General features: G+C 40.5%; 1 protein-coding gene across 1 annotated transcript in view; it reads right to left on the reverse strand.

Annotated features, from left to right (window-relative positions):
* Window positions 1-19735, reverse strand: part of LOC136864208 (uncharacterized) — a 644576-nt gene that overhangs the window by 181675 nt on the left and 443166 nt on the right. The window contains exon 12 of the mRNA XM_067140905.2: window positions 14621-14715. Within this exon, the coding sequence (XP_066997006.2) occupies window positions 14621-14715 (95 nt within the window). The remainder of the gene's footprint in view (window positions 1-14620; window positions 14716-19735) is intronic.

Consider the following 19735-nt stretch of genomic DNA (forward strand, 5'->3'; position numbering starts at 1 on the left):
GCAATGGTGCATCGAACGACGCGACTAAAGGGATGAATGGCAGAACACCGAGTTTCCGCTTCGGCGAAAATCATGGAGAATTCCTTGTCAGATGACGACGAAGAGAGCTTCCTTATAAAGAATACATTACCAACAAAACGCATTGTGCTCGATTAGCTAAAAGGTATTGCACAAATCAGTGAAGTGCGTATCCGTATCACTATTGCGAGTGTCCGTTATGTCAGTGATGTTTCGACACCAGCAGAACTTCTTTTCTTGCAGGCCAATTTCCACGTCATAGTACAGCACGACAATATCGGGCTGGATGTAGCTATGACCCTTAAGAAAATAATCACTTCTGCTGTGACACACTGCATCGTTACATTTTTCATCCATGGTAGACGTGTGAGATATCACCAAATGACGGGTGCAGCATTACTGTCGTTTGGTAGTGAATTCTGAACATTAGTGAGAGATGAATAGATGGCTGTCCCTCAGGACTCAATCAACACGGTATTTGATTCGATGTCTAGAAGAATATGGCAGGTTGACCAAGCTAGGTGTTTGTGGACCACTTTTGATTTAATTCGAACATCTTCAGCGTACGTCAGCGAAGTGTTAAATAATTTCTTTAGTACCGGTACCATATTATACATGTACACTGTAAAAATCAGAAGACTATCACAACTGCCTCATGGATCTTCAATATTTCTGTACCTGAGAGCTAGACCATCTTTTTGCCGAAACTGAGAAAACTCTGACAACACGGTTCCTATGACCTCTTGCATTTGGACTAAATTAAATTAAGTCCAGAAGTTCATTTACAAAAAGTAAATAGGCATGTTTAAAATGATGTAAGACCTAATGCATGTTGGTGCTAAACAAACGGAGGGCACGTCACTACAAAATGGTTCTAAATATTTTACCGATCTATAAGCTTAAATCGAAATGCGTTGTTTTAACTCTTGTCCTTGTTGTGGAACACAATGTGCATATCTTGCTCCTGACAAAGGCATTTTAATGATTCATTTTAAAGACTGAGGCTGTGAAGTGCAGTACTTATAAACCATGGATTTAAGTAGAGGAAGAAAGGTTAGTAGCTTTATCTGTGAAAGGAAATGAGCCTACGCAAAAGGACGAAGTAACTGGCAGCAGAAAATCAAGCCGTGCCATGCTTCTTCTCTGACAGTAATGAAGGTACATGTTTAAACTTAATAAATGATCAGTGGTTTACTAGTCAAGTGATCAGTCATTTTTTCTCTAAAATGTACTGCAAAAGTTCGGATAATGATTCAGAACAAATAAGGAAACACATCATGAAGTATCCTTCATTTGAAAGGCACTATTGTAGAGAATGGACAGACAAAAACTATCTGGGAAGTTATCTCAACATTTCAGAAATGTACGCATATTAAAGAATGGAAGGCAGCAGGTTCGAAGAAAGCAAAATAATGGCTTTTCAAGTAGGTATTTAATAAAGATTCCAATTATCTTTCTACCTTCCATAAACTTGTGAGCTGTACAAATGCCAGCTATAGAATGCGTCAACAGAAGAGAAAGCAAAGGGCATTAAGGAAAAACAAGAATAAACACAGAGAAGAAGGAACTTTGAGATACAGTCTAAAAAGTGAGAATAAGGAAAACAAAGTGTTCAATACCAAGTAAAAACCATAATGGCCGACCTCCAAAAATGTTTGCCAACACCGTACTTGACTAATTCGCAGAGTTCTACTTAGGGAGGCTCTGGACACTGAACTATACAATACATGATTCTACTTCCCAAGGATTTTCGTGCATATTTTGGAATGAGGTGACAGCAGGGCAGAGGTAATGAAATGGCCTCCTCTCTGTTCAGTTGTGCGAAATAGAGGATTATGAATTGTAGAATAGAAGTTCCGACCATACGGACAGGTAAATGTCCAGGACAAAACCGCAATCTTACAGCGTGCTTAATTTACATGTGGCTTCTTAACTGCAGTCCCAGTCTCAAAGACGTAAACCATAAGTTTCTTCTCAAAGGTGACACTCATAATATTGCACCCATATCCTGAATTTATATAGAATGATCGTTCATTTTTATCAATACCTAGTTGCAAACATTCGAGGTCCACTCAGCCTACGTGATTAGAATTGAGGAGCTATCTGACGGTGAGGTAGCGGCCCCGGTCTAGAAAGCCAAGAATAACGGCCGAGAGGATTCGTCGTGCTGACCACACGACACCTCGTAATCTGCAGGCCTTCGGGCTGAGCAGAGGTCGCTTGGCAGGCCAAGGCCCTTCAAGGGCTGTAGTGCCATGGGGTTTGGTTTTTTAGTTGCAAACATAGCCAGCGCAGTGAAATTCACTCCAATTTGGGCAATGGAAACTCAAAGAAAAATTAGGGCGGAAGTCTTAATCCGAGTAAACAACATTAAGCCACGTTCCAGGAAGCACCCAAAATGGAGGGCTTTTTGTTGTTGTTGTTGTTGTTGGCCAGTGGATGGGAGCCCCGGGGCGAAAAATATGCCCCCCTACTCATCTGTTTCCGAGGAATTGCCGATGAGGCGAAAGTCACTGTTCTCACTACACTGGCGGAGGAAAAACAATCTGTCTGATAGGCTGGGAGGCCTACAGTCAGAAGAGAAACCCCCTCTTCGCTTCTGATTACGTGTTCAAAAAAATGGAGGGCACATGTAGGGTACCATCAAATAAAACTGAGAAGCCGACAGCTACCATTTCTCGTCTACATTCTCACGGGAAGCCGGATGTTGAGAACTATGGGTAACACTCCCAGTCGCAGACAATGACAGAGGAGCCTAATCAATGAAACGAAAAGTTCACAGTAAGGGACATAACGATACCTGTTGTAGCGGTTCAAATCCCGTTACAAATATTTCTCTGCATTATTATTATTTTTTTTTTGATTCGTTGTGCCCAGCTGTGGAGCGCGTTTGAACTTATTTTGCACAATGTTTCTTCTTCTTTTCTTCCCAATATCTCTTCATTTTTTCACTGTGTTCCTTTCTGCGTGTTTCTGTCCAGCCTGTATTTTTTCTTGTTGGTTTCTCTGCAAATTTATGTTTGTTTACTAAGCTTCTAAATTTCATTCTATCTTGAATCTCTGCATTAATTATTATTATTATTATTATTATTATTATTATTATTATTAATGTAACTATTATTATTGTTTGATTCAATTCTATAATGTGATTTCGCTATGTATTAATTAATTAACGCTTGTTTCATTTTAGTTAATTTATTTCGTATATATGTGTGTATATTAGCATTAAATGTACGTAAAGTGAGACTTACTGCCTAATATCAGATATGAATATATTATTTATGATACTCCCTTTTAAAACATTGCAACATATGGTGCAATACGGTTACAGTAACTGTCGAGTCATCGCTCTGTCAGTGTATGCTTTTGGCGATGAGATAATACTTAGGGAGTTCCAAATTTGCCTGAGGCTATTTCAACACAATATGCACAATTGTAGCTGGGTGGTAGTTACATCATGTCTGTTTTTAGAAATGTGTGACAACTTGTGTCTATACACTGACTGACAGAGCAAATGCAACACCAAGGAGAAGTGGTTCGAAAGGGATGAAAGTTGGGGAAAAACAGAGACGGCACGGACGAATAATTGATGTTTATTTCAAACCGATATGCAGGTTACACAATGCGCACGGCATCGACTCAGTAGGATGTAGGACCACCGCGAGCGGCGATGCACCCAGAAACACGTCGAGGTACAGAGTCAATAAGAGTGCGGATGGTGTCCTGAGGGATGGTTCTCCATTCTCTGTCAACCATTTGCCACAGTTGGTCGTCCGTACGAGGCTAGGGCAGAGTTTGCAAACGGCGTCCAATGAGATCCCACACGTGTTCGATTGGTGAGAGATCCGGAGAGTACGCTGGCCACGGAAGCATCTGTACACCTCGTAGAGCCTGTTGGGAGATGCGAGCAGTGTGTGGGCGGGCATTATCCTGCTGAAACAGAGCATTGGGCAGCCCCTGAAGGTACGGGAGTGCCACCGGCCGCAGCACATGCTGCACGTAGCGGTGGGCATTTAACGTGCCTTGAATACGCACTAGAGGTGACGTGGAATCATACGCAATAGCGCCCCAAACCATGATGCCGCGTTGTCTAGCGGTAGGGCGCTCCACAGTTACTGCCGGATTTGACCGTTCTCCACGCCGACGCCACACTCGTCTGCGGTGACTATCACTGACAGAACAGAAGCGTGACTCATCGGAGAACACGACGTTCCGCCATTCCCTCATCCAAGTCGCTCTAGCCCGGCACCATGCCAGGCGTGCACGTCTATGCTGTGGAGTCAATGGTAGTCTTCTGAGCGGACGCCGGGAGTGCAGGCCTCCTTCAACCAATCGACGGGAAATTGTTCTGGTCGATATTGGAACAGCCAGGGTGTCTTGCACATGCTGAAGAATGGCGGTTGACGTGGCGTGCGGGGCTGCCACCGCTTGGCGGCGGATGCGCCGATCCTCGCGTGCTGACGTCACTCGGGCTGCGCCTGGACCCCTCGCACGTGCCACATGTCCCTGCGCCAACCATCTTCGCCACAGGCGCTGCACCGTGGACACATCCCTATGGGTATCGGCTGCGATTTGACGAAGCGACCAACCTGCCCTTCTCAGCCCGATCACCATACCCCTCGTAAAGTCGTCTGTCTGCTGGAAATGCCTCCGTTGACGGCGGCCTGGCATTCTTAGCTATACACGTGTCCTGTGGCACACGACAACACGTTCTACAATGACTGTCGGCTGAGAAATCACGGTACGAAGTGGGCCATTCGCCAACGCCGTGTCCCATTTATCGTTCGCTACGTGCGCAGCACAGCGGCGCATTTCACATCATGAGCATACCTCAGTGACGTCAGTCTACCCTGCAATTGGCATAAAGTTCTGACCACTCCTTCTTGGTGTTGCATTTGCTCTGTCAGTCAGTGTATAAAGGGCTGTATCCTATAGTGGTAGTCAGTTGGATAGTTCAGTTGGTTGGAAGCAGTTGGTTGGATGGAGTTGAATGGAGCAGCTTGCCATGAAGTCACTTGGAGTCAACTGGAAGAAGACGGATGGCGAACAGTGATACGGATACGTAATCGTTAGTGACCAAATGGATTATATGTTCGGAGTGTGTTTCGTGTATCTGTTCGGTCGAGTTCTTGTGTCAGTTCGGTAATAATAATGGCGTATGGCCTCCGGAGAGGCCTGGTGCAGGTCAATGATATCATCAAGTCGCTGAGCAGTGACTTCTCCAGGGATTTGGCTGCCAGCGCAGTCAACCTCTTCTGCGATGTTGAATTCCTTAAGTAGGTTTTTTCCGCTTAAGGCACGAAAAGCTTCTTTCTACTGAGGAGCTGGTAGACGGTATGGTAAGTATTAAACAAAATAATTTATACTCTTCTTTGAGAACGTCCGTGAGTTCATTTTTATTGAGCGACAGAATTATTTCCTCCAAACTGTTATTTTTGTAGGTGGAATCAGAATAGATAAACTGAAGTTCATTTTTTTTGCTAGGGGCTTTACGTCGCACCGACACAGATAGGTCTTATGGCGACGATGGGACAGGAAAGGCCTAGGAGTTGGAGGGAAGCGGCCGTGGCCTTAATTAAGGTACAGCCCCAGCATTTGCCTGGTGTGAAAATGGGAAACCACGGAAAACCATCATCAGGGCTGCCGATAGTGGGATTCGAACCTACTATCTCCCGGATGCAAGCTCACAGCCGCGCACCTCTACGCGCACGGCCAATTCGCCCGGTGAAGTTCATTTTTTAACCTGTGTGTGTCAAATGTCGTGAGATAAGATATTTTTAAGTTTTCTAGAGCATCAAGAGGGAGGATTTTAGAAAATTCTTCAAACTTAGAGCTACAGTATCTCCTAAGCAAAGAAATTGGAACTTCTGCATATCTTGAAATCTTGTATCAATCTCTAGGGAGACTGAATCCAGTATCTGAAAATAAAGCACTCGATATTTTAGAAAAATTTCACTTTCTGTTTTTAAACCAGAATGTCTCGTTAGTTCAATTTTGGTTTTCTTCTCATCCGTACGAAAATAAGTTTTAAATATTTCTTCATTCCTTTTACCTAGTATCAGTTGCCGTGTGTCCAGAGACTTCTTTTGGAGCACGTTAAATAATATATTAGCAAGCTCAAAATTTCATTGAATACTATTGATAAAAATGTGAACTGGAAGCTATTGAAGTTATTAAACAACTCCTCTGATCGGCGAATGGATTTTTTTCCGTCTGACTGAGGATCGTACATGAGTCTTTCAAAAATTTCTTTCAATACCTCCCACTCCTCGACAACCACACTCAAAAGTTTCCCATGTGACGACCAACGTGTATCCACCCACACCAGATGGTATTCGCTTCGCAATTACTGAATCAGCGATGAAAGTTATTTCGGCTGATGAATGAAAAAATCAAGGAATACCCCCAAGACTCGCAAAAAAATACGACACTCTGATATGATGGCAATACTTTGCTTTACCACTAGATTTAATCGGTGTGCCAAACAATGAGTGAGGGGCATCTTTCTTGACCATAGTTTGAAGACCATTTAGATGACCTGCCATGACACTAGCTCCGTCATAACACTGGGCAATCAATTTAGTTTTGTAGGAAAATCACTCAAAACAGTCTACAGCAAGCTGAATAAAGTAATCGCCGTTCGGTCCGAACGTCAAAAAACCAAGAAAGCGTTCAACTAGCGCACCTTTGTCGGTAATATACCGAAGTATCACCGAACACTGCGATTTCTTTGTGATATCAGTTGTATCGTCGACCTGAACTGAAAAGGAAGAGGTTTCTAAAATGTCTTCTTTCACAGCATCCCTAATGAAGGTATAGATGCAGTCTATTAACTCACATTGTATAGTTTTCGATTCTGCGCTAAAACATTCTTTATAGAAGCATAATGCTGCTGCATTTCTAACGAGCTGCTGGAAACTAGAAGTTTCTACAGTTCTTTGAAATTCCCTCTATTTAAGGAGGAACCGCTCTCATCATGGCCTCTAAATGCCATTTCCTGCTTAGAAAGAAATAAAACTGCATCGATTGGTAATCGCATGAAAGGTCTGTTAAGCCTCACATTCTCATTCAATTTTGTGATGTATAGACGAGCATTTTCTCTTAAAGCGTCAGCAATTTGATTCTGATTCTTCTCAAGTTCTTTAAATCCCGCGGCATTTTTATATGCTGCGAGGAACCTTCGTGCTTTTGGAAAGACCTAGTAGCACAGGACATATTTTCAAATCCTGTGTGATTCCAGACTCCCTGTTTCACTCCAACAACAAGACAAGGCCAACAAAAGAGTTTCTGCAAATAATGACTACCGCATAACCACGGATAACTACTATACCAAGATACCTGGAAATTTCGTATGTGCATCTTTCCGGGGGCAGTACCTGTTATTTTCTGATAAATCAAAACTGGCTGGGGACAATTGCTTGATAAGATTTCTTTTTATCCTCCTCCTTCCATTTCGAAAACGGAGTTTCTCTTAAAATACAAACTAAAATCCACGGAGGGTTCCATGTTAAAGCACGCCTTGGAGGGAACACTATTCCTTCACACTATAAGAAAAGATTTAAGTACTATGAGACAAGTACGACCTCGCACGCTACATATTTATGTCCCTAATGAATTTCAAACGCACTTCCTTTCCAAACATCCATACGACAATAATTATTCTACGCTTTCACATAGTAACTATAAAAACGCCAATAGCTCACCGTGTGATGGTTGATTTTAATATGTTTTCGAATACATGTTAGGTTTATTAAACTAAAATATTATAATAAAATACGACAAATGAAGTGCAAAATTATTGGGAGTTCTGCAACCCTGCAACGATACCACGTACCGCCCCTGTTGGATAATATCGTTTTTCGTAATCTAGTAGCCCGTCATAATGTTAAGAAATATACAGGGACACTGTTTTATCTGACAGGGATTGTCTCTCGTCCGTTCGCCACCTCTGCGAGCTTGTCTCCCGCTATTTACCGTCAGATTTCATTGCTACAGGATATTTATTCCCACGTATTATTTTTCGGTACAGCGTCTTTGTAATTCTTTTCCCTTTTATCATACGTACGCACAAATATTATTTTGAAAGATAATTACAAGTGTTTCGTCGAAGGAAGTAATTATATCGTGCACAAAATACAATGTTTACATCTGCTCTGATTGGCTGGTTCTTAAAGCACTTAATTTTAAGTAGCAGTGATAAGACCTGGTAACCCTCTCGACCATTTGGCTTGTGGAGTTTTCGGTAGGGATTTGTGTAATGTGTAAATGTTACTTTTTTATCTATTAAGTTAAAATGAATATTTTCTTCATCATTAATACAGTGCATTGGAATTATATATTTTCTCTTTCCACAGGTTAATTTTAATACATAAATAACAGCAAAAGGTATCCACAACCGAAAAAGGCAAAAAAAGACATTAAACTATCAAATAAGATACAGAAGCTAAAATAGGCAAAATAAGACAAAATAATACCTGGTCCTTTTGTTCCCAAACGTACGGAAACATATTTGTCTCTCTGTGACACTTCGATATATCCACCCAAATAATTTTGCTATTTTGCTTTACGTTGCACCGACACAGATAGGTCTTTTGGCGACGATGGGACAGGAAAGGCCTAGGAATGGGAAGGAAGCGGCCGTGGCCTGAATTAAGGTACAGCCCCAGCATTTGCCTGGTGTGAAAATAGGAAACTACGGAAAACCATCTTCAGGGCTGCCGACAGTGGGTTTCGAACCCACTATCTCCCGGATGCGAGCTCACAGCTGCGCGCTCCTAACCGCACGGCCAACTCGCCCGGTCCACCCAAATAAAAAAGGGGCATTTTTCCTAACTTTCGGGCTCTAGTTATTAGATATTTTTTGTTGTTATGCGAGTTTATTTACGTGTTGTACGTCATAAAACAGCCATGAAAATCTACCTCAAGTCATGGCGGGCGCTGATTTCAGTGATGATACAACTTATAGACCCTAAAATCAACACGCGTTCTAGGATTCAGTAAAGTGACAGTTTAATATCTGTGTTGCAAATAGACGTGTACGTTAATTGGCTTGCACATAAATTAACATAGGATATTGGTGTTTGTTTTTTTGTATTTTCAGCTTGTTCACTTTGTTGTGTTGTCTAGGTTAGGTGGTTTTATTTTATTTATATCGTGACAGAGGCATACATAAGTTTTACATTAAATATGAGGAAAGAACATAAAATATAATATCAATTCTTCAGTGACGAAGAGCCACATTAAACTATGTGAGCCCAAAACCTTGCGACATCAAGTGCATATGGCTTCGCTTTAACCAGGCCTTCTGTTGTGCAACTGAATGGGCATGAGCTACATTGCAGCAAATGGGCTGTAGTCTGCTCTTATCCACATACACACAAGGTACTGTCCACTTCGAAACCCCATTTCTTCTGGTTGACCCTGCACCGCGTAACACCAGAGCGCAGTCTATTCCGTGCTCTCCAATTCACCCAATCTGTAACATGGCCAGGAGGGAGTTCCTCATTTGGGGTCATCCATTCACTGATACTCGTATGTTGACTCCTGACACGCCATTCTTGAATTCTTGCTTGCTGCGCTGTTCCTGCAAGTGTTTGGGTTACTGTCAAGAAGCTTTTCATAGACTTAAAGCGCTGGCGTGGTAGCTCATATCCAAACAAAGGGCGGGCTTCAGATGTCAACGTCTTTCTCTTTTCTTTCTTGGCTGCCACTTTACGGCGGATATCGGGAGGTGCTATCCCTGCAAGGCAATACACTTTTTCCAGAGATGTAGGTCTCAAACATCCAGTAATAATGCGGCGGGTTTCCTTGAGTGCTACATCAACTGCTTTGCCATGGCAAGATTTGTACCACACTAGGCATGCGTATTCAACTGCGGAATAGCAGAGCGAAAGGGCAGATGTCCTCACTGTGTCTCGTTGTGCTCCCCAATATGTTCCAGTTAGCTTCCGCACAATATTGTTTCTAGCATCCACTTTCTGCTTGATGTTCAAACAATGTTTTCTGTAGGTTAAGGCACGATCCAGAGTGACTCCGAGGTACTTCGGGGTAGGAGAGTAATGTAATGCTATGCCTTGCCAAGTGACCTTCAGAGTTCGGGACGCTTCCCTGTTGTTTAGATGGAAAACACAGGTTTGCGTCTTAGTTGGGTTTGGTGTTAATTGATTCTTCTTGTAATAGCCAACGAGAGTGTCTAGAGCTTTGGACAATGTTTGTTCAATCGTCGTAAAGTTATCCCCCTGAGATGTGATGACACAATCATCAGCAGAGATGAAACTATTCGTCCCGGCGGGAAGAGACTGATCATTTGTGCAAATATTGAAAAGCATTGGTGCCAACACGCTTCCCTGAGGTGGTCCGTTCTTCTTTATCCTCCACCTGCTTCTTTTTCCCTGGAACTCAACGAAGAAACTTCGATTTTGAAGTAGGTTTCTAATGGCATAAGTCAGATGAAAGTCCTTTGTCATGCTATATACCTTTCCTAGGAGAATTCGATGATTAACAGTATCATATGCTCCCGAGAGATCTATAAATGCGGCTCCTGTGATTTTCCGGCTTTCAAAACCATCTTCTATGTGTTGACTTAATGTTAACACCTGCGATGTGCAGCTATTCCCTCTGGAATCAGAAGTGGCTCGATTTTATCAGTCAACCTATTGAGGATAAGTCTCTCCAGAATCTTAAAAGATGACATAATAAGGAGGTTGGTCTGTACCGTACCTTCTAGGGTCATTTTTATCTTTGCCTGGTTTCAGAATGGCTATGACCCTAGCCTTTCTCCATATTTTAGGTATCATGGAAGACTGAACGCAGTTGTTCATGAGTTCTACCAACCAGTACTTCGCAGTAGGACCGATGTTCTTAATTTGTTCCATTCGAAGGTCATCAAGTCCTGCTGACTTCCCAATCTTACACTTACTGAGAGCTAATTCCAGTTCAGTTAGTGTGAAATGTTTAGATAACTCATTGTTATCGTCTGGTTGTCTGGCTATAGGATTCTTCCCTATTTTCATGGAAAGTTTAGGTTTTACATGTTATAAACCTCATTTTAGGTCCGTATTGAAAATTTTACAGTTCAACAATAATAAAAGTGTTTTAATTTGTTCCACCTATTCAATACTTATATTTTCACTTATAGTGGTTACATAAACTAATTCTTAGCCTGTAGTAACTAAGAATCAGTTTATGTAACCACTATAAGTGAAAATATAAGTATTGAATAGGTGGAACAAATTAAAACACCTTTATTACTGTTGAAGTTTTGGTTTTCCATTAAGCAAAAATTGGTGTGCTACTTGATCTGCACTTACTTTGGCATGTGTGTTAGGTTGAGTAGGATCATTGCTCAAGCGTCTTAAACGTCTCCAAGCTTCTTGACTGCTCCTACCCATATCGACTTCAGACATCAGCTTCATCCACTTCTCCTTCTTTGTCTGGGAGATAGAGGAAAGAACACTTTGTGCTGCTTGAATAGTTTGCTCACGAAATGGGTCTTTTTCGTGAAGCCTGTAGTAATCGTGCAGCACAGCAGTTGTGTCAGGAGTTATATCTTGAAGATAGCGTGTCCTGCAGCCTCTGGGAATTGATGCCCATGAACAGAATTTCACGATATCAATGAATTTGTCATAGTCTTCGGGTATAGGAGAGATAGTTTTTATCGTCTCATCCAACATACTGGAAAATCTTTTCCAGCCAGCCTTTCGAAAGTTATACTGTATATCCGTTTGAACCGAACTTCGTGTGGTCTTATGGATGAAGAGAGGTGATATATTAGTGACCATTGTTGTGTTTTTGGGATTGGTAAGCCCATTTATTTAGAACATTGCTGCACAAAGCAGTTGCTCACAAAGAGAAGACCTGAGGTATACCCTCTGAGGTTTTTAGTGTAAAGAATATTCTTGTGTATTCAAGGAGGGACAATTGTCCACATTATCTTCAATTAGTAGTAGGGTTTTGACAGCTTGTGTCATGTCACGTTAGGCTAATTATAGTACGCGGCACCTTCAGTTCACTTATTTACATTGTAGTAGCACACACAAGGAGAAACGTCACTCAACAGTACACGCACCAATTATAGATTTTCTTATATTTGAAAATCAAGCCAACGTTGATCACTGAATTATGAAGGTATTTCATGTATCTCTGTACTTATTTAGGTAATGTGGGTCCCTGTGAGATCTAATATGAGCAACACATGCTATGTAAACTTAAAGATAAACAGTGACTGTTCAGTTGATCAGCTAAAATATTCAAAGTTGAGGCGAATGACCTCCTATTTCATGGTTTTACACAGTGGTGCCAACAATGAATCTGTGAACTTGTGATAAAGACAGAATTAGTGGGAATAAAATCTTATCATGCAATTATTTTGTTTTGAGATGTCAGATGGTGACTTTTAGCCATAAATGACCATTAAGGCCATATAAAGATTATTGTAATTTAACTTAAATGACGATGTAGACGGAAGAGATTAATGTTCTGAGTAGCTAACTACACACACGCGAATACTATTTTTCTTTTTGATAACAGGTAAATATAATGTTTTTTATTATTACATTTCAGGCCATAATTGATTTCCAGAGGTCATATCAGTGAGAGTTTGGAAGATCACACAGTCAGAGAATCCTGTAAATTGTCACAGAGTTACAGAATCAATATAGAAACTGGATTATAATGTATCTATTTAACCACGACGTCACTTAAATTAGACCATCGGTAATTAGATCAGAGGATAAAGACATTTTTGTATGATTCCAATGAGTTGATGTCGGTCACAGTTATTACACACACGCTTTAATCAGAGTTATGTGGTATTACTTGATTTCTTCAGTTTTCAAAGTAATTTTATAATAAACCACATTTAAACCTCAGTGTGTGCCAGTATTTAAATTATTTCAGTAGGAAAGATTAGCCTATAGCCTAATAGCCTAGTATTTCCGTATCGCACCGCACAAGACAGTCTAAAGGAGAGAAGAAACGTCTGCGGTGAGTATATTTTATTACAGGGCAGCCGTGGCAGATCCGGAAAGGAGAAATCACCGCAGAGGAAGAAGTGCAACGGGTGCAATATCGAGGTTGATGGGAACCACGGCATTATAAAGAGAGCCAAGAAGCATCTGCCAACTAGCACAATCTTCACTTGAAATGACTGGGCTAATTTAATTTCAAAATGTAACAAGAAAACACCTGTCAGGGTGAAACATATGAAAATGGAAGACTTAAGGAATTTCAGCTCTTTGATGGACAGCCATACCTCCCCATTCATATCACAAGAAAAGAACACTGAAGGTGATAGATACATTTCAAAATATCTTCAGTGCTATGGTTGCAACAAAGAAAGGATGCGTTTGGGATCCTATTTTATAAAACAAACCTCACGGATGAATTTCAGTCTGTTGATATGCGGCGAAATATTCGGAATCCAGTATATGTACCATTGAATATTCAACTGAGACAAAGCATGAAAAAATCAACTGGTCGAAATATAAGATTTAATGACACTTCTGCAGTGGATTCCAGAGAATTATCGTTCCTACTACAGAAATTGCCTCACAAAAATGAAGCTGAAGATGATGTTTGAGGAGTCCTGTTCATCACAATGAAAATCTACAGTCTAATACTAGTTTCAACTGGGTCAGGAATGGAATTAATGAAGCGGCGAGTACAAGAACTGTGCCGGCTGCCGAAGCCTGTCGCACTCCTCTGAGGCAATGATTAATGACTACCAGATGAAATGAAATGATATTGGAGAGTGTTGCTGGAATGAAAGATGACAGGGAAAACCGGAATACCCGGAGAAAAACCTGTCCCGCCCCCGCTTTGACCAGCAAAATATCTCACATAGATTGGCCACGATTTGAACCACGGAACGCAGCGGTGGGAGGCCGGCGCGCTGCCGCCAAAGCCACGGAGGCACCTGTTTCTCACAATGTTTTTTTTTGCTAGTTGCCTTACGTCGCACCGACACAGATAGGTCTAGGAGCCTAGGAGTTGGAAGGAAGCGGCCGTGGCCTTAATTAAGGTACAGCCCCAACATTTGCCTGGTGTGAAAATGGAAAACCATCTTCAGGGCTACCGACAGTGGGATTCGAACCCACTATCTCCTGGATGCAAGCTCACAGTCGCATGCCCCTGACCGCACAGCCAACTCGCCCGGTTATCACAATGTTAAACGCTAGTAAGTATTGAGGTTTGGATGTAGTGATTCCACATTGTATTTATTTAATGTTTTCATGATACTTAACACTGTAATGCCGGAGTATCGAAGTTAACTTACAGCCATTGTAAAACGTAAGTCCACTGTCATTTTATTTTTATGGAAATAAGATAATAATAAACCATTTGAAGTGTAAACTATATTGATGAATGTGTTCAGTGATCAAAATTACATAAAATATATCAGGAACAATGATGAACATTAATTGCCTACGTCACAATGCAGCAAAAATGCTCCACAACTGACGTTTCTCTTCTCTCCTATACAATCACTAAAATGTGACTTACGTTGGTTTAGCTCTTAGGTATAGATTATCAACAGTAGTGTATCTGTTTCGATGAGATAATTCCTTTCAATGCTATCATAATCCATGACTTTGTATCTTACCTTTCATGTACATAACGTTTTCAGCCGTAGGTGAAGTAATCACTTGTCCAGGATGCATCTTACACTCCACCTTTTGTCCTCCATCCATCCTGTAGCTGAAATCAGGGTAGAACAATCATTAACTGTAGTAAAATTAAGATATACACAATATATCAGACTGAAACATTATAGTATTAGGTATCCCAATTCGACCGTACGTTTTCACGTAAAAATAATATGAAATCTTTTACACCGGGCACAGGAAAAATGACATCCAATAATAAAAAGGAATCAGTACAGTTCAAATTAGGATTGGAACCAACCCTCTAAACTCACGAGTCCCGTCTAGAGTCAAATAAGGTGATGCAGTTTTTCAACCATAAATGCATTACGTGGGGGTCTCCGAGATCGCTCTGCTTGTTCTCAGTTCGGTTTTAACTTTCAAATGGTGTGAGTGAAAGCGTTTTGTATTCGTACAAAAATTCAACATATGGTTTATGACGGATTCTCACGTTTTATGACCACCAGACACAGAATGATCGGAGGTTCGCGACATTAACTGTGGTAAAAGACGTCGTGTAGGCTCTTTTCGAGGCATTTCGATGTCTTTCTTTTAAAACCTCATATGTCTCAATGTTCTTCCTGCCCATTATAATCCTTAAGACTGGTCAGTCCTCCCAGCCACATATTTATATGCAGTCCATCAGAATAATTTCCGTTGTGTTCATTTCCATATGTTCATACGTAAAGGAAAATGGACCTTATCATACCATATTTTAGTGATGTTGTGTGCATGGTGAATTTACCCATTCCTACAGTATAATGTATTTAAGGTTAATTTTCCTTTACACACCGGCATAGAAAAATGAACACAACAAAAATGTTCTGATGGCCTGCATATACATATGTGGCTGGGGGCGTGACCAGTCTTAAGGGATACAATGGGTAGGAAGAGCATTGGTACTTAAGAGATTTTAAAAGAAAGCCAACGATTTGGGCCGCAGACCTCGTCTATAACGGCATTATGTAACTTCCCCCATTTGAGTCTGGATGAAAATTGCGAGTTAGAGATTGGTTCGTATTTTAATTTCTATTGTCTTAACACGGCCTGTTATTAATGGACAGCCTCTTTCGTAAAAAGATCCTTTCCTGCATTGATTAGGAACTGCACTATTTGAGTATACGACACATGAAGCTCCACAAAATCCAAGGTTTATTATTTTGCTACAACAAGAAAACAGAGACACTATTCAAGTAAACGATTGGCAAGATACTAGAGAAAATAAATCGCCATATTACACTTCAGAGGTTTATATTTATATATTTTTAGGAACTAGCTCGGCGCATATGTAAATTGTGTACGAATGACATCTGGAAAATTTGTGCGACTGGTAACGTGTGTTATTCCATTGACTTACATTATTATTATTATTATTATTATTATTATTATTATTATTATTATTATTATTATTATTATTATTATTATTATTATAGAAGGCCAATATAATACAATATTATAATGACAGAGTTAAGTTCGGGGACGGTGCCACCGGGTTACAAATAAGGATCCAATAGTATATTTTACTACAGTATCGTTCTGTAAAGAGATGCACATGGCCCAGAGGTTCACTCAGCCTACACCAAAAATGAGTACCAGGTTAATTCCTGGGGGCAAATGCGGCCGGGCGTAGAGCTAACCACTCTACCCCATCAAGTGCCGAGGTTACGAATAGTGGAAGCCTTTACCTTCCACTCCTCCAAGGGCCTTAATGGCCTGTACGGAGATGACTTTACTTTGCTTTGCTATCTTTCTGTAAAGGTCTACTTCCAGGATGAACGCTTTGCATGTTGTAAGGGCCGATCAAAGCGCTGTATTGGCTGCATTGCTCTCAATTTCTGCGCCACATGAGAATATAGTGCAGTGCCTTATCCTCCAAATCTACCATTGGGCAAGAGAAGCATTTCGTAAGTCAACGACTTCCATTGAAACGACGATATAAACCTAAGTAGTTAAGGCATACTTCAGTGGTGCAGTGGGTTAGAATGACGTCCTCCTGTTACCAAAATTGCAGGTTCGATCCCACAAGAGGTCGGTGGCATTTAAAGGTCTCCAAATGTGACGACTCCGTGTCGTTGACTCCCGGCATGTTAAAGAACTTCTGCGGGACATTTTCTGGCACTCTGTTGCCCATTCCATCAATTGCATTAATTTCAGTTGAAAGGACGTTATAGGTTCATGCGCCGGCGAGAACTGCTATGTGGCGATGTTGTACGAAAAATACTGACTGGCAGCACAGACATTGCCTGAAAAAGAAATTTGGTCACTTTTTCATATGTTCATTTCTCCATGATGCACTTATTGAAATGAAAACAGATACGCAATAAGAACAAACTACCTTCCTTGTAACAATTACAAATTGAAAAGCATTCTTTGGACACTCAATACACGACGTCACTGCACAAGGCGTCATTAACAAAGTAGTTCCTGGTCATATATCAAAATGACTACGGTAATTAGCCTAAGAGTCCTAATACAGGGTATTACCAAACATCGCATGGAGATTAGCTTCACAACGCCTTCTCATGCTTCTGACAAGGCACCACACTTTAAGGCACATGTCCCCACTTTCCAAAATGGGCGTCTTCACAGACTTTTAGTGTTTTGGGTGGTGGGTTTCCCCTCGGATGCATTGTTCCAGTTGGTCACAGACTTGTTCAATCGGATTCCAGTCGGGACTTCTGGATCTCACTCCATTCGTTGCTCGTAGTGTTCTACAGGAATCTACGAATAATGTCGGAATCATTCGCTCTAGCATTACCATGCATGAACGCTGCGTTTTCTTCAAGTGTTCTTATGTATGGAATCACATGTGGCACTAAGATCTCGTCAAAGGACCGTTGAGCAGTTACAGATCTATTGGAAATAATCAGGAGATCTGTTTTCATGGCGAGACTTATGCCTGCCCACACCACAACAAGTCCACCTCCATAAGAAACAGAATAATGTACAGCTGTCGGATGAAATCGCTCCTCACGTCCTCGCCAGACTCTCGTGTCTCTATTGCACCCGCTCACCTCCTGAGTCCCAGACTAGCATTTATCTCAGGGGTGATCAGTTCGAAAACGATAAAAACATTTATATAAAGAAAATCAAAAATTATATATCGGCGCATCAAATGAACACAGGGATGAACGGGGCATGCAAATTAAGGTTACGGGGGACGACTCATTCATGGATACAAATTTTTGACTCCACAATAGGACTGGGAAGTGACAACTAAAATTCCATGGGCATACTGGACTAACTACAATGAAAAGATATGGAAACTGTTTCCTATTGAAATTGCAATGAGAAGCAATTTATTCACTTATTTTGCATACTACACATGATGACAATTTTACATTGGGACACTTTCATCCTGAAAAATAAATGACATAATACTTGGATTTTACCTCACTACTATGGTAGTGTAAAACATCTGGTGAATTCGCCCCAAATGGTTACTGGGGATCGAATTCACATCCGTATGATTGGACGTTTCACCGCTGGAGATCTTCTTTCGGAGACGAAGGCACGACAGTAACTTTTTACTGTCGTCTCCTCGTTCCGTTTGGACATGAGACACTTCCGGTATGTACATTCTGGTGAGCCGGACACCCACCGTGGAAAATGTTATCGCCTCGAAAAAACGGGAATTTATAATACGGACAAACTCTAGCCTATTATTTCCAGATTCACAAACACGCCAGGTAGAGTTCATTAACTCAAAGCCTATTTCAATATTTACACTTGTCAATACGACAAGACGTACGGAAAGGTTCATTACTTTGCTCTGGCCCTGAAGACATGTGCCGTCCGTGGGTTATTTACGTATCTACCGCTATCTCCCCGTGAAAACCCAACATCTGGTTTGGAGCAGTTCGACACAGGATGACTGTCCCTATTATATCCTCCTATGATTATTAAATAATATCATTACCATTCTTTATCTGATCATTATCATATTCTTTGACTACCATCAATTAATTTTATTATTATCATTAATTTCAATTATAATCCTGTATTTGATTATTATCAGTTGTCATCCGGGATGATTATATGCCAACCCTTGCCGACGTTTCAAACGAAGGGTCGTTCTTCCTCCTAATTTATCCGCACAATATAATGATCAGCTTCCTCATAAATATTTTTATTATTATAATTTTTTTTATTATTATTATTATATTCGTAACAATGAATCATCGCCCATTAAATATCTTAATTTCCTTTCATCATAATTATTATTCTCAAATTACTATTGCAAGTTCTTTATCTTCTGCTCCTTCAACTTTTCATTATTATTATTATTATTATTATTAACATTATTATTAATAGTGTAAATCGTGATTATCGTAACCCGTAATCATCCTCGCTATATTACTTCAACTTCTCGCTCTTATTATTCTCATCAAAAAAAAATTTAAAAAAAGTATCTTCATTGGTTATTCTTCTTCTCCTTCTTCAAATAAAAAATCTCAAATCTTTCATTTCAACTCCCAACATCATTATTATGTCCAAAATATAAAAAAATAAATTCTTCAAAAAAAAAGTAGCTTGTTTTTTATATTTATTATTATTAATAATTTAAAAAAAATAATTTCGCCTGTTACACGGTAGTTCACTCTTAATATGTTTAACGCATAACCCCTTTTACAATTCCGATTTATCTTGGCACTAAGCACTTGATTTAAGACAAGATTCACTTGGAGTATGATTATTGTTATTATTATTATTAAAAATGGAAAGATGATATTTTAATTTCCACTCTTTAGAATTTAGTCACATATGTTAAATCCCGTTATGAACCACTAAGATCTGCTTTATATTGGTCGGGACAACACGGTATTCGGGACCGTACCTTCAATTTCGTACTGCCGTTAATTTTATATGGGGACACATGTCCTCCCAAGATCCATCTCACAACCTACGGCACATCGCGGCTGGGCAAATACCTCCAATGCCGGCGATTGCTAAACTATTCCTTCCAATTTGAAGTCCATTTCTTCATCGGAACTCTTCAAACATTTAATTTATAAATTAATCCTCGGTGCGTGGATTCTACCACTAATAACACCGGCATCTGTATTTTATATCAT

Source organism: Anabrus simplex, chromosome 2 (genome assembly GCF_040414725.1).
Source record: "Anabrus simplex isolate iqAnaSimp1 chromosome 2, ASM4041472v1, whole genome shotgun sequence".
Lineage (NCBI taxonomy): Eukaryota > Metazoa > Arthropoda > Insecta > Orthoptera > Tettigoniidae > Anabrus > Anabrus simplex.